Consider the following 27,121-nt stretch of genomic DNA (forward strand, 5'->3'; position numbering starts at 1 on the left):
ATAGAAATTTTTAATAGATATGATAGAAATTATTACAAATTTATGATACGAAAATTTGTTTTGTGCATTTTTAATTTTTTTTTTTTATATATAATTTTATTGCTTCCACAAAACGTAAAAACTATCAATGTAAAACATTAATATTATTTAGATAAAACTCAATTATTTATTTTCAGTTTAGTAAATCTCTCATATTGCATTGCTGTATATTGTACAAATTTGTATCATTACATTTGTAATCTTAAATGTCTAACTGCATAATAACTAAATACATTTTTACACGCAAAATTAATTTTCTATTTATTTATAAGTATTTTATTTTAATAATTTTGTTTATCAGTAGCTAAAAACTTTACAATTTCGGTTTCTATACGCACACTTAACTGACAATGAATTTTAATTTCTGTGCTCTTCTAGCGTCGAGTAAAGTGTTTTCCTGTTGGGTGACCTCTTAGCAACTGTTTGCGTGACATAACATATATATTATATCAGTTACGAATATGCTTCTTAGTCTTCAGAGTCTTCTCGGAGGTAACAGTGAATCGTAGTTTAATTTATATACCGTTGGCATTCACGATTTGTTTGTAAGGTGATGTTAACTGTATAATTATTACAAAATTGTAAATTTTCACATAGCATTGCATTTTAATTGACGATTTTAATATTATATGTAGGTAAGTGACGGTATATAATATTTCTATTTCAAAATATAGAAAAATTTATAGAACACGATAAATACAACTTTATTTTCTCAAATCTCTCACTGAATAAGTAACTGTGTCACTTATTTCTTTTTAATTTTACATTTTTTATCTTGTACAGTATGAGTCTCTTTATGTGTAATGATTAATCACTATTTCTGCGAAGTGATAATTAATCTTGTGTGCGCAGCTTGCTTGCTTGCGTGTATTTGAGAGATAGATATCATAATTAATTAGAAACATAATAATTTAATATTTTAATGTTTCTCGACTTATTAACACTTTCAGTTATAATTTCGTCTTTGTTTTTTTTTGTATTTCAATAGGCATTTTTAAATATTTAATATGTCTTTGATAACACTCTTTGAACTTATTCATATACAATATTACTATCTTTTTAAACACTATCAGACATATTTTATGAATTTTATTTTTTTCACTTTATGTTTTTTTCACTTAATGCGTTACACTGAAAGAAAAGAACAATAGCAGTAACCACAATCAATGGTGTTTTCTGGCGTCAAATATTATTCTAAATGTTCTATAATATCTATATAATTGACTATAAGTTTGGCAATACTGTACATATAAAATTATTATTGCTAACATTAGGCTAACAATTCCTATAAAATTAAAAATCAAAATTACAATCATAGTACCATAGTCCAAGCTATTAAAGTCGAAAATATCACACACTTTTCTTTCAGTGTTTCATGATTTTTTTCTATATCTTTTTTGTGAAAATATTGTGTAAATATTTATAATGTGTAAATTATTATGTGTCTTTTTCTGTTATGTATATTTACTAATCTGTATTAGCGTTTTGTCGCGCTTTGTTTCTCTCGCAATTTCTACCGCATTTAGAGTTTCGATGCTTTCTTGCACATAATTTATCGCAGTGAACTCATCTTCGAACACTGGTATTACATCGTTTATCGGAAGTCTCGAAAATGCGTCACAATTACCGTTTTGCTTTGATTGAATATATTCTACTTTATATGAGAATCTTGATAAAAAATAAGCCCATCTCTGCAATCTGCTTGCTATCGTTAATGGAATTTTCTGTTTCTGGCCAAAAATGAATATCAAAGGTTTATGATCAGTTTTTAAAATAATATTTTTTCCGTATACATAATTGTAGAACTTTTTAAAAATACAATTGCACTTGCTTCCTTATCAATTGGTGCACGATGCAGCTCCTTTTCCGGAATGATTTTAGACGCGTAAGCTATTGGTTTTTCGCTACCGTCTGCGTATTGATGTGACAAAATCGCTGATAATCCGTACGCTGAAGCATCGCATGCTAAGATAATTTTCTCTTTCAAATCATAATGCGCCAACACTTTTGGAGATGTTAATTCAGTTTTTGTCCATTCGAATGCTTTATCGCAACTTTTCGTCCATACGAATTTATTTCCCTTTGCGCACTCATATAGAGGTTTTAGCATTTTTGCTCTATTGGGGAGAAATCTTGCATAATACGTAATTAATCTTATAAAAGATTGTAATTGTTTAAGATTTCTTGGCTTCGGTGCCTTAATCATCGCTCTTACTTTAGTCATTGATTTATGCAAGCCCTTTTTATCAATCACGAATCCGAGAATATCTAGTCTTTCCTTAAAGAATTTGCATTTCTTTATATTTACTTTAAGACCACAATTTTCGAGACGGTTAAATACTTCTTTTAACGTTTGAAAGTGCTCTTTATCGGTTGCTCCGGTGCAAAATATATTATCTAAATATGGAAATATACGCGCTCCATCAAAGCAGCTAATTATTGAAAAAGAGTAAACTTTACGGAATTTTATATTTCAATTCATTGTCAAGTCAAGAGGGTAGAGTCGGAGTGAATATACATATAAATTAAGAACTGTGTGTTGCAAATGTACAATGTGTTTTATTGTCAACAAATATTTTTTTCAGAATTTTTGTTTTGTTTTATAAAGAAAACTAAATATGATATTCCGAAAACTTTTAACAAATGTCGAAATAATGTTAATCGCTACAATAGCACTTTGCATTGCTATCAATACCGAAAATGACACTACAGTTGGTTATCATTTACCGGATTACATAATACCATTGCATTACGATGCCAATATAAGATTTAACTACGAAACAAATGATATTATTGGTGAATGTAATATAACTATAAACATTAATCATCAAACAGAAAATATAACTCTGTATCCAGTGACTTTCGCTATAATAAAAATAGTTTTGTATGACAACCTTCTTAGTCAAAAAGTTTACGTTCCAAAGTATTCGTTTAATGAATTAAACATGTTTATGATCGATTTTACCAAGACGCCAAAACTGCACAAATTTTTACCACCCGGAAGATACATTTTAATGATAGCATATATGAGTCACCTAAATAATAATGAAGAATACTTTATACAATCTTTATTCTCCGATAAAACACTGGACAACATGTAAGTTAAAAAAGTATTTGAAGCAAAATTATAGTATAAAGAATATTTACTAATGTTCTTTTCAAAATATATTTACCTATTAAGTACATGACATAAGTCATTAACCAAAAGACATTCCGAGAATTGCTTATTACATAAAATAGTCACAATAGTGCTGAAATATAATCAATATTTTCAAAATTGTCGATTTTTTGATGTAGATATAAGTGTTATACGTTCTCTCTCATAAAATTCTGTACAATGTTATAAACTATCATTCAATTTTTTAAATACCCAATACTTCTATCCTTAGTCGATCCTTGAGTATAATTTTATTTAAAATTTTATATTTACCATATTATTAAAATATAATAGGTTAATAAAGACAGGCGTTGATATAATGACCGCTCGACAACTATTCCCATGTTGGGACGATATTGCACTTAATTCGACCTTTAAACTTTCCATCAAGCATCATAAAAAATATTCAGTTTTATCAAATATGCCTGTACAAACGACAAAAAATGATGACATACGTGACATGATGTGGACACATTTTGAAAAATCACCTTCAATGTTCATTCAACATATAAAAGTTGTGATAACCACATTCACTAATATTTCTACTTCGGTTGCAAACGTCACATTTTGGGGTAGAAAAAACGTGACATACTATTTACAATTAGCGGAATCCATTGCGCAACAAGTCCTATACTTTTTGAAACGTGAAAATACTATAAACAAATTACCAAAAATAGACTATGTTGTACTTTGGGATACTCAACACGATACTCAACACATTGTGACATCGGGACTAATTTTACAAAGGTAATATTCAAAACTAAAATAAATTAATCAAAAGTAATTATTAAATAAAAAATGTAAAATTATCGAATAATGTAATTTTAAAACTGAAAGATATACATATTTTTATGTCACAATGTATAAATTAGGAAATAGTTGAAACCTATAGATTTTTACTTGCGTCGTATTAAAAAGATATCATTATCTTCAGTTTAGATCAAAATTTGAAATAATTATTTATTATGTCAAATCAGACATTAACTTTGCTTCAGTTTTAAAAGCATGCAAAATAACTGTGCGATTTAAGTTGCACAAATAAATCGACTGTTATAAAATCATTTATTATATCAGTCATTTCATCGGAACTCATCAGAGTTCTTGTTTTTCAAATTTTAATGTCTTTTCTATTTGTGAAAATATTTGTGCAAAATTTTTCTTTTCTAACGTTTTGACATAAAGTCTGTATGTGACTGTATAAGTAAACAGTTAATACTTCGTCGCTTCTTAAGTGAAATATATTACATTGTTAATAAAAATTACATAACGGCCCAAAATTTTTAAAAGTCACTATTTCTAGTTATTACGATATTCAGCTCAAAAAATCTTAAATACTTTTTTGCAAAAAACAGTTATAAAAAAAATTTATTCGTGGCTTTGTAATAATTTGTTATATTTACAATACAAAGACTCATTATATTAACGACTTATATTATTAAATTGTTTAATTACAACAAACATTATCGACAAATTTTTCATATTTGAAAACATTTTCAGAGAAACCGATATTATTTATGATGAAGACTCAGATCCCATAGGACATAAATTGAAAGTGGCATGTCTTATAACACATCAAATAATATCTCTTTGGTACGATGATGTGTTGCTGTGGTCAAAAACAGGTTTTGTTACATTGCTTGCAACATATATCTTCCATCAGGTTGCTATAAATTCTTATTATTGATATGCTACATTTAGTAAATATTTATATTTGCGCAATTAGATCCAATTGTCTTAGCTTTGACTTAAGCCATCAAAGCCAATTGTTCTATGTAACAAGAAAAAAGTTTTAGTCGTCGCTCATTATTTATAAATAAGTTATTAACAAAACAAGTTTACCGAATAGAACGTAATTTTATGACATCATCTAAATTTAATAAAACAAACTCTTATTATTAGCAGCTTTATTTATTTCAAGATAGTAGATTAAATGTATGGCGAAAGAGGAGCTTTGCCTCTCTCTTTCTGCATCCTTGTTCTGAGAAAATCTTATCCTCTATCCAACTCCTATACCTTTCGGAGAAGAGTTGAGCGCGGAGCCTCTTCCCATTTTTTAACCTCGGACTTGTTTGTAATCATTATTCCTACTTTGTAAAACTATTCCACTATAAACGTGAATATTCTCATCTGCGCCATTTTTGCCCCATTCCCCCACTCCTTGCCCTCTTGCTTGCTAAGCTGCTTAGAAGACATTGGAAGACATAACCTAATCATCATAAACTTCTCAGCTCAGCGACAAAGAGCGAGAGAGCAAGGAGTGGGGGAATGGGGCAAAAATGGCGCAGACGAGAATACCTGTATCTTTAGTGCTCTAGTAAAATAAGTGATGACGATCTGTAATTTGTGTGTATATTTAATTATATGTTACTTTTTGACACCGAGAGCACATAATTTCTCGTCATAGTGCATGCATTTGATACAAATAATTGATTAGACTTTCATCATTGTATGTCAAATAAAGAAATTCGTGTAACAACATTCAACGCTATGAATTGTAACAGAAATACCATATTTTATATTACTTTTATAACACAAGTAAAAGGGAAACATTTGTTATATGACGACAATATTGTAAGGATTTGTTAGAGATTTGATGAGGGCAATTAATTAAAGAAAAGATTTAAAAGAAAAAAAAACTTTATATAAATGTCGAAATAAACAAGTATAGTTCGTCAGCCGAACAGATCGAAATTACAAAGAGTTTAACACAAGCTTTCTTTGTACCAGATTCCTACTCGAATCCCAATATCACTTTCCGCGCTAACACTGCGATAATTTCGATCTCTCTTCTCAATCCATTTTACTCAGTGGCTAGAGATTCCTATTATCCTTTTCCAGCGCTTCTCCGAAAAATCTCCGAAAACTCTGTCTCTCCGTCTCATGCTTGCGGTAGTCATACGTCCTAAAGCCTGATCCGCAATATTAAGGCCTATTCTTAATCTTCGACTGCGCTGGCCAATCTTTCTGCCTCTTAAGCTGGTTCTACAATAAGTTGCAAATGCCCCGTCACCGGTCGCGAAGGATGGCAACTACTAATTGGAAAGCGCTATTTCTAGTTATTTTTAGTAAGACGGAGCATTCGCGACTGGCGACGGAGTATTTGCAACTTATTGTAGAACCGGCCTTACAGTATAATAACGTTTCTTCAAAACTCCTGGGCAGGAAAAATTAGAGGAACATTTATTTAAAGTACTAATTTTAATTGTTAATTACTTTTCGAATTGTTCGAAGCTTTTAAACATAGAGTTTTTAAACAACGACTAAAACTCATACACTCAATTTACCACGTTTAAATAAATAAATCTGCCAAGAGTTATCCTATTCAATATACATGGTGTCAGAAAATTACATTGTATTTATTGATATTCTTTTGTTAACTATTTAATAAACAATATATTATATAATAAAACACAAAAGTTTATTTGCAATGCGATCCCTGGATAGCACAAGACATTCTATAAACGTTCTATTTATATTTTAAACATATTCCGAAAAGAAATATTTCTATTGAATGTTCTACGTACATTAATAGAACGTTCCAGTTATGGCTAATAAAGGACATTCCCAAAGATTGTTCTATGAATATTCTATGAATATGCAGGTTTTAAATGTTCTCTATGATGTTCTCTATATATGTGGTACCTTCTCAGATCATTCACAGAACTCAATATACCGTACACAGTATCACTTATGAATGTTCGCTGGATATTCTTTGAATGTTAGCTGAATGTTCAGTGAATGTTCGTTAAATATCCACCGAATGTTCCTTGTATATTCACATATGTAAAATATGATAAAATATAGTATATAATATAATTAATTATATATACGACAGCTTTATGTACAAGAGTTTTATAGAAGAGTTTTATAGAAATAGTGTACAAGTTTTTTCAAAGTTCTTTAGTCCCACTTGGTGCCATTTCCTGATATCATATTTTTTTGTAAGAAGTATATAGGATAGCTTTTTTTGAAAATTTTAATATATATGACAGGTTTTTTTGAAAAATTTAATATATACGACAATTTTTTTGAAAAGTAGAACAATACTGTTTTGTTTTAGTTGTGACAAGAACGTGTACTTGGCGCCTTTTTTTTACCTTTTTTTAAAAAAGGTAATTTTTTGATAGATATCATTTCTTTTTTTTAATAATATATATACGACAGTTTTTTTTTATTTAATATATACAACAATTTTCTTGAAAGATAAAACACTGTTTTGTTTTGATTGTAATAAAATTGACTGGAAATTATAAATATTGTTGGAACTAACTTAGTATACATAGAACAGAAATATTAAACTTTGAGTTATTTAATTTTATTTATTTTAGACAAATCATACACTAAAGTCTCTAAACAATTGTCACATAAGGCATAGTGATAATTAGTATGATTGTATAAATTTTAATTTTATCATACTTTCTGTCAAAAAAGCACATGATTCGAGACTTTAGTGTATGATTTGTCCAAAATAAATAAAATTAAATATCAAATTTTAATATTTCTGTTCTATGTATACTAAATTAGTTCTAACAATATTTATCATTTCCAGTCAATTTCATTCTGTTCTGTCTGTCCACTAACCACAGAATACTGAGAGTGTTGTCAACATGTCTTGCTACACTTCTGCACTTTAAGATCGAAAAAAATTTTTTTCATAAATAATACTATTATTTTGATATACACTATCTTTATTCGTCTCCACAACACGTTATATATACATTTTACAACCGATATTAATTATATCAACGTTAATTAATTTTATCAAAGCTGCGAGCTGACAGGTCTGAGCGCCGCCATATTAGAAATCTGAGTTGAGTGCGTTCTGATTGGTTGCGTGCTGACGACGCTGACCAATAAGATATGCGTTACATTTTAGCGTTACATTTTACGCGACATCCGAGAAAAATGATGATTTTTTAGATTTCTCGACTTTGGATGCATATATCTTGATTTATAAAGCACACAGAGCATATTTTTCTTATGTAATTTGGGTATGCGCTTTCGATTGAGCCTATTACCAACTCAATCGGCCCAGCCGTTATTGAGATCCGATAATCTCGGCTCGTCTCAACTTTCGGGCTCGCGTAAAGATACACGGTCGGTCTTGCGCTGCGCGTGAACTTGGCGCGAGACACTACCGTGTCTCTTGATTGTACAATTTTGTGCATGCGCATTTTTTGTTTTGTTTATATATTAATTAAGACTAACCTAAGAAATTCATTACATCATTGAATTTAGTTCGTTGCCGCCCGCAGACGGGATACTTAAAAAAAATACATCATTAAAGAAAGCATAAAAAAATAAGTTATCAATTACGATGAAACGCAAGCCTTCAAATACAATTTTCTACAGAAAAGTAGCACAAGGCACGCAAATGTGTTCGGAATTTGGAAATTTTAAGAAAAATGTGAATAATACTTTGGAAAACGTTCAAGCACAGATTTTTCCATGTAACGAAGAATCATCATCTGACACTTCTGATAGTGAAATGCCAGAACCACCAAGAGTACATATGAATACTACAACAAATTGTAATACAGAAATTCCAGAAGAAATTAATACCAATGATGAGGTAGTAATTGTCCCAACATCTGTCAATAACGATGAAGATCTTCACCTAAATGAAAATGTGCAAGTGGCTAAGCCGGGAATTGAATCCGGGTCTTCCGCTTGCCGGGCAAATGTTCTGACCACTAAACTACTCAGACCCCACCAGAGATCGGTGTACAACTTAACTGTCTCACGTAGACTAATAAATTAATTTCTTTAAGAAAAATGAAATAATTTTGCACTAACATCCCGCAACGGCTCTCAATGCCTTTCTATTATATTATTTAATAAATAATAATATTGCTGATTAATTTAAAATATATTATTTACAGGCGCTGTAGAAAAAATCCATAGATGTACCCTGGCAAAAATACAGTCAGTTGTATCAAATTGGCTTGTAAAGGCCACAGAACATGTAAACAAGACAAATACACAAAAAAGATAGAAACGGAAATTAAAAATATGACAGATGTACAATGAATATCGCGACTTTTATGCATGTATATTTGTATAATTATTATAAAAGATGTTACACCCCAGTCAACAAAATGTTAGCAACCTGCTGGCAGTTTGCGAGCAGATTCGCTCAGAACTTGGCAGCAAATACGGTGCCATCTGTGTCCGCATTAAGCTCGTGTTCTGTCGACAAAAACTGTCGACATAGGTTGACAGCAGATTGGCGGCAGAAAACGAGCAGGATCTGCGCAGTGTAATTTGATGTCAGATTGTCGGCAGAAATCGAGCGGAATCTGCCGTCACAATTTAAATGGAATAGCGGCATTTAATGCTTCATTACAATTTTACATTTCTCGTTTCGCTTATCAAAAGTAGTAAATGAGGTATGTAAAGTATATAATATATATTTGCTTTATTGGGACAAAAAAAAATACTTTTGTTTTAATAAATTTATTAGGCAAAATCTCGAAATCACTGGAATATTGGGTCAACTTGCAGCGCATTTTCAATTTCAAAAATCAGTTTAATATTCTGAATCTCTTATGGGGATTGTATCAGATTATTGTATTAAACTGTTAAGCTTCATTAAGCCACTGGCCACACTTTATATGCACTGTAGATGAATTTTAAGTACGAGTTTATATATGAAGAAACATGCCGCATAGCGGCAAACAACATCAAATTGCATTGCGCAGATTTTGCTCGATTTCTGCCGCCAATCTGACATCAAACTGCATTATACAGATCCTGCTCGATTTCTGCCGTCAATCTGATATCAAACTGCGTTGCGCAGGTCCTGCTCGGTTTCTGCCGCCAATATGCTGTAATAATTCCGAGCAAATCCTATTCGGTTTCTGCTACTGATCTGCTGTCAAATTATGTCAGTAGGTTTTGTAACATTTCTGCTGACATTCTGCTATCATCATCTGACGTAACAGATTTTGTATACAATCTGCAGTCTTTCTGCTGACAAAAATTTGTAGCAGACGTTTGGCAATATCTGTTCGAACAGACTTTGCTGACTGGGACGTTACGACCGATACAACCAAAGTGTATTTAATATTAAGGTTACAATAAATATTTAGAGTGTATTTACTATTAAGGTCTCTTTTCTTTCTCTGTATACAGGGTGTCTGGCAATAATCGCCCCACCGGTCATATACAGGTAGAGGAGGTCAAATCGAGTAGAAAAGTCCTTTACCATTTTTTAATTTTCATAATAAGTACTGAGTAATTAACGAAGATTAATTAAGTACGTAATTAAAAGATCGGCGAATCCGCGCGAGTAAAGCGCGCGCGGTGAGAAGGACATCCCACTGCTACGCGATCACTAGGACACAAGGATCTAGCGTTACGCGCCGCTCGTATGTTGCCATTGTCATTTGTAGAGCGCTCCTCCCAACGCTTCATCGCGCGCCTAGTGATCGCATAGCAGTGGGATATCCTTCTCGCTGCGCGCGCTTTACTTGCACGGATTCACCAATCTTTTTTCGTTAATTACTTATTACAAAAATCAAAAAATGGTAAAGGACTTTTCTACTCGATTTGACCTTCTCTACCTGTATATGACCGGTGGGGCGATTATTGCCAGACATCCTGTATAATGAATAAAAATTTCTTCCGTATTTGTGGCAGTTTCGGTGAAAAATGAATTAATCAGTATATGATTTAATTGTAATTTAATACAATTCAGCTATTGGCAATTATGAGGGCTAGTGTCAATAGCCGTAACGTATTAAATTTAAATTTAACTATATATTGATTTTTTTGTTTGACCAAAACCGCCATAAATAAGGCAGAAATATTTATTCACAGAACATCCTCTGAATATCCTACTGGCATTCTCTGAATGTACTCTGAACATTCTGTACACATTCTCTGAACATGCTCCAGACATGCTAGGAACATGCTACGAAAAACCATGAACATCTGTTTGAACACTCTATGCACTTGTATAACATCTTCGAAAGAATCCCATTCGTATGTCCTATGCACATTCTACGAATGTATTGTATATTGCGATTATAGGAACGTTCTATAAATATTACAATAAACATTAGATAATGTTCATAGCACATTCACAGAATATTATCGTGCTATCAACGGTGGTGTATTGTTTCAAATATAAAATCTTGACCAAATATTTATTTTATTATTTTAAACTTTTTAGATTCCTCCGGATTATGACATAATGAATTTATTTATCGCCGAAACACAACGGAAATCTTTTCTCTTTGATACTTCTTCTGATGCAAATGAAACGAATTCACTTAGCTATCGTCTAGATCATATAAAGCGTAAGTTAGGAAAATATCAGTAAAATCCTACAAATGGTTAAAGTAAATATAAATAATAAGTTAAATAATACTGTTGAATAATATGCAAATTTTTAAATTTTATAAAAGAAAATAAAAAATTGAACCACACATAATTTAAAATACAATGTACTGACATACATAAATTTCATTATAAAAGAAATATATCTTAACTTCTAAAAAATATGTATTTTAAAGTACTTAACAAGCACATTATAATTTTAATTGTTTCAGCATCCAATATATGGCGCATGTTACACCATTTGATAACTCCTGATATGTTTTGGACTGGTATCCGCACATATGTTAATAACAAACAGTAAGTAATATTTATTTATCCCTTTTGCTAGATAATTATTACATAAATTGGATATTGAAGAAGAATGACGTATTGGAAATTTTACTGTCCAAAAATATAAATATGAACTTCTTCAAACTTTTCTTAAGAAATTATCTTAAATCTTTAAAGCTGTAAACAACAGAACGTTGATTTTCAAAAAAAGGCATCAAAACTGATATATCCTTTTTTTGTAAGTTATCTCTTAGCTAAAAACACAAAATAAAAATTTATACAATAGATACTGCTTTGTATTAAATGGTATTATACTTTTTACATTATTGTTTCTAATTTTTAAATGATTAACGGTTTTCAAAAGCAAACAAAAATTGAGTCTGAAAAAATTGAGTTTTAAAACCAATCTACTGGAAAATTATAGAACATGTTAGAAATATAAAAATGTACTGCTATAAACTGTTTGATAATGTATTAAGTTGTTTAATATTACAAATCTATTCTAAATTATTTTTAACTACAATACACAAGAAATATCGTTAATATATTAATTATATACTAATGCTATTTACTTTTTGTATGCAAGGCATCTATACAAAACTAGATAGATATAATTCAATTCTTTGTTTTCCGGAAATTCTGTAATTATAATGGAATTTCTGTATGTCAATTTATATAAATATACATATCAATAAATCGCTCACTGTAGAGTATGTCGGTTTTCGGTACACCTTACTAAAATATCCTCCTAATTGTACCGTGAGAAAAGCAATAAAAGCGAAAGCAAAAATAAAAAGACTTTTAGAAAGTTATACAAAGAATGCAAAATAACTTGATATTATCAAAAAATATAATTATTGTTATTTAGATTAAATAATTCTCCAAAAAAGTTATAAAAACAAAGATTTTAAACTTAAAGAATTTGATGTAATCTGATGTAATATATAAATAAACAAGAAATATGTACAAACTATGGGGTTTTAATGAATTAACTAATTGAACAGATCACGTTTATATTATTTAAATTAGTTTTGATAAAACGTAATATTTCAATTCTGAGAAATATGTTACTTTAGGAGGCCTATATCAATTTCAATGCCCCCTCCCCTCACTCTTTCTCTCTATCAGTTTATCTATCTATCGATCTATCTATCTTCTAAAATCAAAATTCTATTCTCATTTATGTAAACCAAAATTGATTTTTGGCGTTTGATCGAATAAACTTGTTTAGTCTTTTGAAAACTAATACTTAAGAGGATGCTGGAGTGGCAGCCGAACTCCGACGCGAAAGCGCCATCATTTCGATGGTATTAAAAATGAAATGACATTATCGGCATAGCCTACGCCGCGTAGGTCCGTGTGTATGCATTTGTTTGTAGTGGTAACTCACTACACTGACGTGTGGTCTGTGTACGTGTGAGCGGATAGTTTGTAAACAAACGATGCTTGTGCTTGTTTTCTCGACTGAAATTTCGTCGCAAGGCTACAATATAATGTCCGAGAAGACATAGGCGTATACAAGGTGTCAAATAAATATGAACTAAATATGACAAAATAATAAATGAAAAATATACATATAATACTATATATATCACTGAAGAAAAATGTCATATATACTTTTCTTATTTTTATCCTTATGTAATAAATACAAAATAACTAATCAATCAATTAATTAATATATATATATATATATATATATATATATATATATATATATATATATATATATACAGGGTGATTCAAAATAACCTGATGTCCTTGCAATGCCATATTCTTGAGCGAATTCTGAGACGATTTTTCCTTTTACAAAATTTTGTCCGAAGCTTAGTTTTCGAGTTCTAATTGAAAATAGTTTGCTACATACAAGTCCGATACAACGGACAGGCAGGGACGGCAATGCGTCATGAGACGATAGTAAACACTTGACAGTCTCATTATACGTTGCGCGTCCCTGCCTGCCCGTTGTATTGAACTCGTAAGTTGCTATCTATTTTCAATTATAACTCGAAAACTAAGCTTCGGAGAAAATTTTGTAAAAGGAAAAAGCGTCTCAGAATTCGCTCAAGAATATGGCATTGCAAGAGCATCAGGTTATTTTAAATCACCCTGTATATACACACATATATTGAATAAATAGTTATCTTTATTTTGTATTTTATGTGATAATGACTGAAATAATGAGAGTATATATAATTTTAGTTACATAAAATATAAAATAAAGATAACTATATTCAATATGTATATGTATGTATTAAATAATTAATTAACTTATTTATTTATTTTGTATTAATTACGTAAAAATAAAAATAGAGAAAACATATAACATATTTTTCCAATTAGATATATAATATTATACATAAATTTTTCAAATCAAATATTTTATCATATCTAATTTATATCTATTAGACACATTATTTCGTCTCGTATGTACATCATACAGCCATACAATAGAATTTCAATTGCAAGAAAAAAGGTTAAATGACCTTATAAATTATCCGATAAAACATAAACAGACTACACAAATTACTAACTAAAAGAAATACGTATTTCTTAAAATCTGCCAGTTTACGAATAAATCGTCTTTAGCTCTCTTTTTTTCTAAACTGTCAGCTGACGTTAGATCACCTCTGACAATATTTATTAAAAATTGTTAGCTGACGTTAGATCGCCTCTGACAATACTTCTCAAAATCTGCCAGTTCACGAATAAATCGTCTTTAGCTCTCTTTTTTTCTAAACTGTCAGCTGACGTTAGATCACCTCTGACAATATTTATTAAAAATTGTTAGCTGACGTTAGATCGCCTCTGACAATACTTCTCAAAATCTGCCAGTTCACGAATAAATCGTCTTTAGCTCTCTTTTTTTCTACACTGTCAGCTGACGTTAGATCACCTCTGACAATATTTATTAAAAATTGTTAGCTGACGTTAGATCGCCTCTGACAATACTTCTCAAAATCTGCCAGTTCACGAATAAATCGTCTTTAGCTCTCTTTTTTCTAAACTGTCAGCTGACGTTAGATCGCCTCTGACAATATTTCTCAAAATCTGCCAATTCACGAATAAATCGTCTTTAGCTTTCTTTTTTCTAAACTGTCAGCTGACGTTAGATTGCCTCTGACAATATTTATTAAAAATTGTTAGCTGACGTTAGATTGCTTCTGACAGTGTTTCTTAAAATCTGCCAGTTCACGAATAAATCGTCTTTAGCTCCCTTTTTTCTAAACTGTCAGCTGACGTTAGATCGCCTCTGACAATATTTCTCAAAATCTGTCAATTCACGAATAAATCGTCTTTTGCTTTCTTTTTTCTAAACTGTCAGCTGACGTTAGATTGCCTCTGACAATATTTATTAAAAATTGTTAGCTGACGTTAGATTGCCTCTGACAATGTTTCTTAAAATCTGCCAGTTCACGAATAAATCGTCTTTAGCTCCCTTTTTTCTAAACTGTCAGCTGACGTTAGATCACCTCTGACTATATTTATTAAAAATTGTTAGCTGACGTTAGATCGTCTCTGGCTTTTGTAATTCTAAATTGCCAATCCACGAGAAAACCGCCTCTGGCTTGTCTTATTCTATATTGCCAGTCCACGGGAAAACCGCCTCTGGTTTGTCATATTCTATATTGCCAGTCCACGGGAAAACCGCCTCTGGCTTGTCATATTCTATATTGCCAGTCCACGGGAAAACCGCCTCTGGCTTGTCATATTCTATATTGCCAGTCCACGAGAAAACCGCCTCTGGCTTGTCTTATTCTATATTGCCAGTCCACGAGAAAACCGTCTCTGGCTTGTCTTATTCTATATTGCCAGTCCACGAGAAAACCGCCTCTGGCTTGTCTTATTCTTTATTGTAAGATATTTTTATTACGTCATATGCTTTATATATATAATGTATATTATGTACTATATTATCTATATTTATATCAAAATATCTTTTTAAAATGACATTATTTTGTATACTCTTTTTACAATAAATGGATATGATATATGCCATATTTTTTATTTCTAAAGCATGAAATATAAAGATATTTTTAATTTCTTGTGCCTATCATTTGTAAAAAAATCTTGATAAAAGAAACAACATTAATTTTGCGACTTGCAATAATCTGTTTCAATATATGCTTCTTTTAAATACTTACAATTAGCCTTATTTTACGTGATTAATTTGGTATTTAAAATACGTATCAAAATCAAAAATGTATTTCTATTACAGTAGAAAAAAAACATTCTTGTCTTACAACACAGAGAAATGGCAAAATATAATATTGTCTAAAGTACAGTCCAATAAAAACTGTTAAAATTGAACATTTTATAAAACCATTGTGATTTATGAAAAATCAGAACTATTATTTTATAAATATAGACATATTTCAACTGTGTGTTTTAAACTGCACTACACATTCAAAAATCAGAGAATAATTTTATTTTTGCAAAGTTGTGCATAATGTCAGTGGAAAAGTGATTATTTGTTATTGCATATACATGATATTTTACCATTTTTCTATGGTGTAAGACTACAATGTTTTTTTTTTACTGAATTAGAAATTAATTTTATATTTTGATGCGTATTTTAGATACCAAGGTAAACGCATAAAATAAGGCTAATTGTAAGTATTTAAAAGAAGTATATATTGAAACAGATTATTGCAAGTAAAAAAATTAATGTTTTTTTTTATGAAGATTTTTTTACAAATGATACATACAAGAAACTAAAAATACTTTTATATTTCATGCTTTATAAATAAGTTATATGACATATACATTTATTATAAAAATATATACAATATATAAAATGATATTAACTTTTTACATAGATACTTTGATGTGAATATATATAATATGGAGCATATAATATACATAATATATACACATGAAGCAGATAAATAAAAGTATTTTACAGAAAGTAGAATATGAATGTATGTAACTAAATAATGTAAATGTTTGCAAAAATGTTGCAAAATTTATGTATAATACATACACTTTTTTTATCCTTCAGAGTGCTTTCAACCCATTTTCTTCAGCCGGGTTTCCTAGCACATAACACACACACACGACTAATACACACATAACTAACACACACATAACTAACCTTAAAGATTCTGATGTATATGACAGATAGCACTAAGAACTGTATAGCGCTTCTATGCCAAAATCCGGGAACTAATCTGCTGCTCTTTTTAACCTTATTATCGTCTATATTGCTCGCATCCTTTGCATAATTGTAATTCGCGACGCATTTTAAAATTACATTTTTGAACTCAATTTGAAAGGTTTCCTGTTAATCTTTGATATACTCTTTTTCGGCCAGCACACTTGTTTTGCATGTACAAACTGTATAATTTTTATAAAAAGTAAATATTTATAAGCATCGACAGCTTGTCGGTAAAATTTCCAAATTTTTTTTCTTTTTTTCGTTTTAAAACTAGTGCTTGCCGATGTATTAGAGTATGTACTTTAACCACATAAGAGGATTTGTAATTCTATTAAAGCAATAAAAAATGCCGTGTTAATTACAAAATTGAAACTCGATCGGTAAGAAAGTGTAAATTCAGCATCCTCTTAACGTATATAGATACATAGATAGAGAAACTTTTATTCATTATATTGTAGTGAAAGTTTATTAATATAATTATAAGTTCAAGTTATATAAAATATAACTAAAAATGTAAAAAATAAAATATTTCAATAAGTATTGATTTTTATCTACAATTTAAAAAACAAGTTTAATTTATTCCAAATATAAGACTAGATAAAGAAAGACTTTTCAAATCCGCAAAGATATATCCAACATATTATCCTTCATAATTACACAAATATATTATTACACTAATTATACAAACATATAAATTAACACTTTTGCGACCGTTATACAGGGTGATTTAAAATAACTTGATGTCCTTGCAATGCCATATTCTTGAGCAAATTCTGAGACGATTTTTCCTTTTACAAAATTTTGTCCGAAGCTTAGTTTTCGAGTTATAATTGAAAATAGGTAGCAACTTATGAATTCGGTACAACGGGCAGGCAGGGACGCGCAATGTATAATGAGACTGTCAAGTGATTACTATCGTCTCATGACACATTGGCCGTCCCTGCCTGTCTGTTGTATCGGACTCGTAAGTAGCAAACTATTTTCAATTATAACTCGAAAACTAAGCTTCGGACAAAATTTTGTAAAAGGAAAAATCGTCTCAGAATTCGCTCAAGAATATGGCATTGCAAGGACATCAAGTTATTTTGAATCACCCTGTATATTTGCTTGTGCACAACGCTTGAAAAGCCGCTCTATTATATTAAACTGATGTAAAATTCAACATTTCATATTACACGACCTAACACTATGATGCAAAAAACAGTAAACGTAAAATTACGTGACCAGCTGCTGACTTATATCGAAGCATGAACGTAAAAATATGTGAGCGGCCGCGAAAATGTTCATATTTTAATATACTAGATAATAATTTTGAGTATACAAACAAAAAATTTTTGCTAAAAATTCGCACAATGTATGCTTTTACAAAAATTTTCCATTTTATAGATATAATCAAACAAATGATTTATGGAACATGATGCAAACTATTATACCAAATAACTCAATCACATTTATTGTAAAAAGACTTATATCTGTTTGGATAGAGGAAAAATATTATCCTATACTGTACGTGACACGAAATGATATGACTAACGAGATAATATTCCAGTATCTTACTTTCGATTTTGACGAGGATACAGAACATCTTTCAGCATTCGTGACATATACGACAAAATCAAAAATGAACTTTCACGACATTTTTGCCAATAAATTCTGGTTATCACCGCAAAAACCGAAAAAATTAGTGCAAAAGTTTGATGAAAATGATTGGATTATAGTCAATTTACAACAAACAGGTAAATGTTAGACATTAACTTTACTATTGTAAAATTATTACAGTAGAAAACAATTTTTGATAAATATGTAGGACAATACTCGGAAGTAGTTGAACATTTCAGCCGATTTCCGCGGTATACGCCTCCTTTCTTCTCCTTACCGTGCACGCCGCAGCTGCTAGGGCCAGCCCCGCCGAGCGTTAGGAGCGGCACTATCTGATTATGATTGGGTTCTTCTCCCTATTTAATAAAATTAAAAAAAATTTATTAAAATTTATTAAAAATAAATTTTTTATTTTTAAATTCATTAATTGGAAATATTTCAATAGATTTCTACGTCACCCATGAGGTACTAATGCTGACGCGTTTTTTTTTTAAGTGGTTTCCCCCGTAGGCCTATTCCACTAAAGATAAAAATAACAAATTCTTAATTTAAAAAAAAATATATAAAAGAGATTTTTTTAATTAGATTTTCTTGGCCTTTTATGAGAATGAACAATTGATGCAATAATGTAATAATGTAGATAGAAACCATTTTTTTAAAAACGCGTCAACATTAGTACTTTATGGGTGACTATGGGTAGAAATCTATTGAAATATTTCCAATTAATAAATTTAAAAATAAAAATTTATTTTTAATAAATTTTTTTAAATTTTAATAAATAGGGAGAAGAACCTACTCACAGAACCTCATCAGATAGTGCCGCTCCTAACGCTTGGCGGCGCTGGTCCTAGCGGCTGCGGCGCACGCGGTAAAAAGAGGAAAGGAGGCGTATACCGCGGAAATCGGCTAAAATGTTCAACTAATTCCGAGCACTGATGTAAGATATTAATAGCGCGTGTTTTACGACTATAACTCACTAACTACTACTAAAACTAACTCATTCGCCACCTCGCGGGGTCCCATAGGTACTGAAGTGGGGAGGCAAGGACGGTTCCCAACGCGATTCAAGGCGCGCAATACAAAATAAACAAATAAATAACATATTGCCATGACTAATCGAGATTAGTTCTCTACACTCGGCCGTCCTGAATAATCATTTAGCCTAAGTGATTACAATACGTTAGCCCATGGCTTCATGTACTCGGCACATGTGCTGGTTTTCATGGGTCCTTTCCCAAGCACTTCGCGTTTAACATCATAAGAATTGTTTGGTTTAATTATTACAACCTTATAAGAACCAAAATATTTGGCACAAAGCTTTTTGCCAAGTCCCATCTGTACTCTCTTAATCGCAACTAAATCGCTAATTTTGTACTTACAAGTCGGTTCACGCCTTATTAAATTGTAGGTCTTACGATTTTTGTTTTGTACTTTCAGAATCTGATTCTTAGCTTGAAGTCTCAGTTGGTTACAATCCTGCTCGAAATGCGACTGGAATTCTTTTTCGAGGGCATCTTTAACTGCTAAATTGTCTTTTTGCTTTATTTTAATTCCAATTAGCAATTCGAACGGGGTCATACCAATGCTTCTCTGAAGTAGTTTTTAAGTTTGTTAGTAGTGTTTAAGTATTACGACCTAAAATTATAGCAACGTCTAAGGCTTTTGAAGGAATCACATGAAACGTTAACGGAAAATTAAAACTATCTACTACGATCGTCGTTTGAAAATGTCCGAGCGTCTTAACTTGACCTTGAGCAATACCGGTCAAAAGCACTTTTGACTCACACAGCCTTGAGGCATTAATAGACGTAAAAGTATCCTCGTTCATCAAAGAGAGATGACTACTTGTGTCTAATAGTGCATAGAAACTTTTGCCTTCAATCACAATTTCTTTAAACATTTGACTTACATTGACAGATTTTAAAAGAACGTTAGTTGTTACCTGCGTATTTTTTGAATCACCTTTATCCGGACAATTCTTAGACTCATGACCAAAGCTATTGCACTTAAAACATTTTTTCCCTTGGTTCTTAAATTTACACGTGTTCGCTTTATGTCCGCTCTCACCGCAGTTATAACAACGATCTGTCGCCCTCGTCTGCTTCTTCTGGTCATTCTTCGTTGGCTTAACGTCGTTCTTGGCTGGTTTACCTGCTAATTCCTTCATTTGATTCTTCTGCTGCTGATGGCACCTCGTTCCTGTATTCTTTCGTACATACGCAGGCGAGCTCTAAATTTGTTATAGTCTCGAGCCTCGTACAACACTACTTTGCTGCTATTCTCCGAGATACAATCGACAATGAACTGGATAACTGACTCGACATCGATATTTCCTTGAAAAGCCAATTCCCTCATGGCCAAATAATATTCTTGGAGATTCTCATCTTTCTTTAACTTCCTTTTGGCCAGTTTCTTATAAATATCGGCACTACTCACTTTGCGACTGAATTCCTTTTTTAACGCAGTTTTCAATTTTTCCCAGGACTGCGTGACACTTAGCCCACGGACAAATACTTTAGCAACACCCTTGAGAGACTTGCGGGCGAACACTAACTTTTGTATATTATTCCACTCAAACAAAGCTGCCAACTCTTCGAAATCTAAAATCCACTTTTCGATAGGATAGTGGTCGCTCCCATCGAATGCACGAATAGTGTCCTCTACATCTTTAAAGTTAAAGGTGATCCTTGAGCTATTTTGCCCTCTACGTCTCGGTATGTTTTGGTCACTGCCCTCGGAATCATTGCCCCTAAGCGAAGAAACATCGTTCGTTCGTCGACTGCCTACGTCACCAATTCGCTCGACTCTTATTTGTCATCGTTGTTGCGGCTCTTCTGGTGCTTCTGGTTCGTCAAATTTATCTTCGGCTTCAGCATCATCGTCGTTTTCTTGTAATGTTAACGAATGTCTATTAGCGCCCGTATAATTTTCTGTCGCAACTCCTCCTTGGTACCGACGTAGTCCAAGCCCAGAATATTGCACATGGATGTCAAATCACCTATCGAAAAAACAGCGGAATACTCAAGTTTTGTTCGGAATCTATCCGATGCATCGTCAAAGTCAAAGCCGCGGAAATTACGCAACTGTTTACGACTGGTGCGGTCACCATGCTTTTCGAACACGAGCCGATAAAGCGCGTATATAGCTAGGCGTGGCGATGTTCGTATTTTGTCAGCCACCGGCTTGATTTGTCCAAGTGTCTCCATTACTTCTTGATTATAGTTCATATCGTACGTAAGCGATCGTCATCCTGTCTTGTTATCACTAAACAATGGCTGTGCTTGCACTTGCGCACACGTCTTTTTGCAAATATAGCGGTTATATGTCTTTCGTAACCTTTCGGCGTAACGTAAATCAACCGGCGTTTTTGTCGTTCCTGACGTCGTACCTCGTCGTTCCTGACGTCGTACCCCGTCGTTCCTGGCGTCGTACCTCGTCGTTCCTAGCGTCGTACCTCGTCGTTCCTGGCGTACCCCGTCGTCTTAGGCACAACCAGCTTCTTTTCGTCTTTTTATCCACAGCGTCGTTAATCGTCGCAAAGCGTCGTATTCGTCGTAAGTCGTCATAACCGTCTTAAATCGTCGTAACCGTCTTACGTCGTCGTAACCGTCGTAAATCATCGTAACCGTCGTAAATCATCGTAATCGTCGTAAATCGTCGTAATCGTCGTAAATCGTTGTAACCGTCGTAAATCGTCGTAATCGTTGTAATTGTCTTCAAGCACGTGGCACTCTGCGAAAGGTCTGGTTACATCGCGGCAGAGCCTCCAATTTATGTAGGATTCATTAAGTAGAAAACAATTTTTGATAAATATGTAGGATATTAATAGCGCGTGTCTCACAACTATAACTCACTAACTACTATTAAAACTAACTCATTTGCCACCTCGCGGGGTCCCGTAGGTACTGGAGTGGGGAGGCAAGGACGGTTCCCAACGCGATTCAAGGCGCGCAATACAAAATAAACAAATAAATAGAATATTGCCATGACTAATCGAGATTAGTCCCCCTACACTATATTGTAGGAAGAATATGATTTATTCAAGAAGTATTAAAATGAAACAAGTAAGGCGGTGTACAATCGTTCGCTTTCAACGCTTTGCTTTTCTCCACTGACTCTTTTCCCACTGCTCGGACAGCGCCTCACGTCTACTCTCACAATAATAACAAAAAGCTAGTGTTTCTAGGCGTGACAATTTTCTATCGGTCAGTGCGGGAATATTCGGATCCCACAATATTTTATCTTTGTATATTTTTTGCTTTTTTAAACTTACACACCCTGATGCTTCTGACACATGCATTCGCATACTGGCAAGTGTGCGTGTCATTCATACTTACAACAAACATTTTTACGCGATAATCATTCCTACACTATTTTCACAACAAATGTAAAATATTTTATTAAAAAATAAATAATTTGAAAAAATGTGTCTCAAAAAAAAAAAAAAAACAATAAAAATTATTTAAAAATTATTTTTTGATAAAATCTATCAAGAGACTTTAATGATGAAAGCTTCCTTTTTTATAATAGGGTATTATCGTGTTAATTATGATGTTGCAAATTGGCTACAACTTGCGCAATATATGAATTCTGTGAAATATGTCGACATACATGTTCTTAATCGAGCTCAAATCATAGATGACGCGTTTTACTTCGTCACACATAAACAACTTGATTACATTGTGTTTTGGAAAATCTCTGAATTTTTATCACGAGAAATAAATTATGTGGCATGGTATCCTATGTTTAAAGCTTTTGAACATATGAGTGTTATAGGTTCAATTAAAAATACTGATTCCCTAAAGGTAGGTAACAGGAAGCTTCTATGAGAAACATGGCATCAAAACATTATGTACACAGAGTGATACAAAACAATGTTCATAAAATGTCATATTGAGCGATAATTAAGATAATTATTCCTTTAGCAAATGTTTGTTCATAGGTTAGTTTTAGAGATATATGTAAGTGAAAATAGTTCGCTACTCGTACACAGCGGACAGGCAGAGATTGTTCAACACATCATAAGAGTAACGTAATACTTCACAATCATAGTGTGTGTGTGAGTGTGAGGAGTGAACCATTTTCAATAATAGCAGCAAAAACTAAGTTTCGGACAAAACTTTGCGAGAGGAAAAATCGTTTTCGAAATCGCTGAAGAATACGATATTTCAAGAACATCAGGTTCTTTTAAATCGTTTTGTATATATAAAAAGTTAAAATAAATATATGTATATGTATAAATATACATACATATCTTTTACAAATAACAATAGATTAAAATTTATACTACTTACCAATTTTGGAATTTATACTACTTACTTTTGGAATTTATACTACTTACCAATTCAGGAAAAGATGGAAAAAATATTGAGTGGAGTTCTGTATCAAATAGGATACGTGCCAAAACCATACCAGAGCGATCTCATCGAATGTTTAAGAGAGGAAGCCGTAAAATGGGCATGTATTATTGGTAACAAAGAATGTAGAGAAGTAGCCAATATGCAAATGACAAGAGATCTACATTCTGACAGTGGCATGTAAGATATTGTACAGCCACAATATTTATATAAACAATTTCTGTTGCTTTATGTATACTTATATTCTACACATCAAATACTGTACAAGATGAATTATTTTATCATAAAATAAACTAAATTTTTGTACGAAATACTTTTTTCTGGTACCGCAGCTCTGTAACGCAATCGGAATGGAAAGGATGGATGTATTGTAATGGTCTGGTGTCAGCGAACAGCACCATTTGGTACGCTGTATGGTACAAATGGACAGAAACACTTGATGATACAAAAATTTTAGAATATTTAACTTGCAGTGAAGATCCTTTAGTTGTTTCTAATTATATACAGATGATTTCGGATGATGATGATTTATTACAACGCAACAATACACGTGCTCATATATTTCTTCTTACCGTTGCGAAACATGCAAGCAACGATACAGTTTGCAATTTTATATTGCAAAATCTCAATAAAAATATACCTATGTTCACCTCTAACACGTAATAATAATTTATATATATATATATATATCTATATTTATTTATATATATATATATATATATATATATATATATATATATATATATATATATGTATATATATTTCTAATATTTATAATTTTTATCTATCCGCGTCTTTTTTATGCTTATTGCTTTTTTGAATAAAAATATTTATCACTTTACTTTTTCGCAGGCAAGCCGACATAATTGCAACATTAATTGTTATTATTACGCACCAACATGTTGTAGAACAATTAGCTAAGGTATATTTTTCAGATTTAAATAACACTCATTTCTTTATTACTTAATATTGAACTCATTTTTATTTGATTTTTTTGTACATGACATATCCGATCCGATTACCTTTAACGCAGCCATTAATGCACTCATAAACTGTACTGCGCACAAATTTTAGATTTATTGATATTGTCAAAATAATTTGTCCTAGGTACTTGAATTTGCGAAAATTAATTTGAGAAAAAAGCGATTAGTTAATGCTGTTAAAAAAAAAATTAAAAAACGAAAAGACGAGTACGCAAGAAAAGTCAGAAACTTAGGACACATCGGTTTGCGTCGGTTTAAATAATATTTATTTAATTTAATTATTCCTTCTTAGACTGCAAATTTTTGTTGGACCAGATATTTGTTATCTTTCATCATTTCTTTACCTGTTCATCAACATGACATAAGAAAAGTTTCACTAAATGTGGCTTGTTTTAAAATGCGATGATGTTTTTGTCAAACAATGTATATTAATAAATTTATTAATTTTTTTATACTTTTATCGTATTTTATTTATTTCACATTGTCAACACTAGACTATTTTAATTCGAAAGATATTGTACTTGAATAATGTAAGATAATCTAATTTAGACTTATGATAGGTTTGCATACGTAATGTGAAATCCAAAATCATACTCTAATTGCTATCTGAATTATATTGTGACTTATTGACGCAACTTTAAAATTGGTTCTTTCGAGCAGTATTTCCGAGTTACAATAGTCATATTACAATCCGACAGAGCAATTTAACACACTTCATAAATAAAAAACTTCTTAAATATTATATATAATAAATATAAATTAAGATATTTGTGTTAATAGATTCGTCGATTTCACAACGCAAATTGTTGTGCGCTTTATTATATATCCGGAAAATAGAAAATTTTAATTGTAAGACATTTTGTATATAATTATTCTTGGTGGCAATAATACTGACGGGTAGAAAGTAAATAACGGTATCCTAAAGACTGAAGGATCATATTTTTAGTAACGCCGAAAATTGCTCGTAAATATACATGTTTGCTGCACATTCAAGTAAATTGTACGAAGATATACGTGTCGTATTCGCGGTAACGAAAATCATTGCAAACAAAATGCCAAATCTGTCACTATTTAATACATGTTTTCATCTAGCGAGGGTGTTAGTTTCCGAGCGCGAAATAAAGAAGCTTCTTAAGTTGAGAAATAAACTTTCGAATGTATTCATTGATGGGTAGATCTGATTTTTTTCACTCATAAATATTTTCGTCATCGGTTCAAGGTTCGATTAATCATCTCAAATATCTGCCAAAAAAATTCCATGCTTATGTGCTCAAATCAGTGGAAACACTGGATGGTTTCTTTATTTGAGATTATCAATATATTCAGGAACGGCGTCGCCGCCGCCATCGTCCTACGCCGTGGAGTTAAAATTATGATTAGCCGCAGGACATCCGAAACCTCAGACTTCTTGTCAATTTTTAAATATGTTTTTTTTTACGGATTATGTATTTATTGTAAGTATTGAATGATATTGAATTTATTACACGTATTAAATTTTTATTTTACTATTTTGTAATTTCACGAATTTCTTCTAATCTTGCAATTTGTAATAAATTCACCTCTCTCAAGCTAGCAAGACCAAATCAGCAAAATCAAATCCGACCTATCGGAATTTTTAGTACCCATTTTGTACTATTTTGTACCACAAAAAATAATTTTGTACCTCATGCCATTACAAAAAAAATCGTGGCGCTGCTAACTTGATATCAAGCTAGCAGGACCAGAAAAAAAAAATTAATAAAAATAAAAAATATAACATATTCTTTTAGTGCAGAATTTGTACTAATTTGTACCATTCAAAAAATATCAAAATATTTCCATTAACCCCTTAAAACAACCCTCATTTCGTTTAACCTACAAAATAGTCCATTTCACTTTCAATTTCTTAGGAATTTAATTAGCGAAATTAAACTAAATTTGTCCCATTATTTACTACCCATTATGTATTACTTTGCACCACCAGAAATAATTTTGCACCCCTCGTTATTTAAAGAAAATTGTGGTCTTGCTAACTCGACATCAAACCAACAGAATAAAAATCTTTCAAAAACCAAAAATAAAAGGAGATTCTATTAGTATTTAATTTGTACCAATTTGTACCACCCCAAAAAACATTAAAATATTTTTATTAACCCCTTAAAACAACCCCTATTTTGTCTAATCTAAAAAATAAGTCTTTTTTTCCAATTTTTTCAAAATTTTATTATCAAAATTGAAC

The 27,121-nt window shown here is 31.5% G+C and overlaps 1 protein-coding gene across 1 annotated transcript; it reads left to right on the forward strand.

The window, feature by feature from the left end:
- Nucleotides 1-69: 69 nt before the first annotated feature.
- LOC105672328 (aminopeptidase Ey-like) lies at nt 70-26,286 on the forward strand. The gene is made up of 12 exons (XM_067360733.1): nt 70-674; nt 2,625-3,136; nt 3,491-3,943; nt 4,694-4,856; nt 11,373-11,499; nt 11,752-11,836; nt 18,351-18,700; nt 23,094-23,368; nt 23,913-24,100; nt 24,253-24,579; nt 24,773-24,842; nt 25,028-26,286. Exons 2-12 carry the CDS (start codon nt 2,658-2,660, stop codon nt 25,163-25,165), a joined length of 2,655 nt encoding a protein of 884 aa, XP_067216834.1. The 5' UTR covers nt 70-674; nt 2,625-2,657; the 3' UTR covers nt 25,166-26,286.
- The last annotated feature ends 835 nt before the right edge of the window (nt 26,287-27,121 follow it).

The sequence above is a fragment of the Linepithema humile genome, chromosome 8 (assembly GCF_040581485.1).
Source record: "Linepithema humile isolate Giens D197 chromosome 8, Lhum_UNIL_v1.0, whole genome shotgun sequence".
Taxonomy (NCBI): Eukaryota; Metazoa; Arthropoda; class Insecta; order Hymenoptera; family Formicidae; genus Linepithema; species Linepithema humile.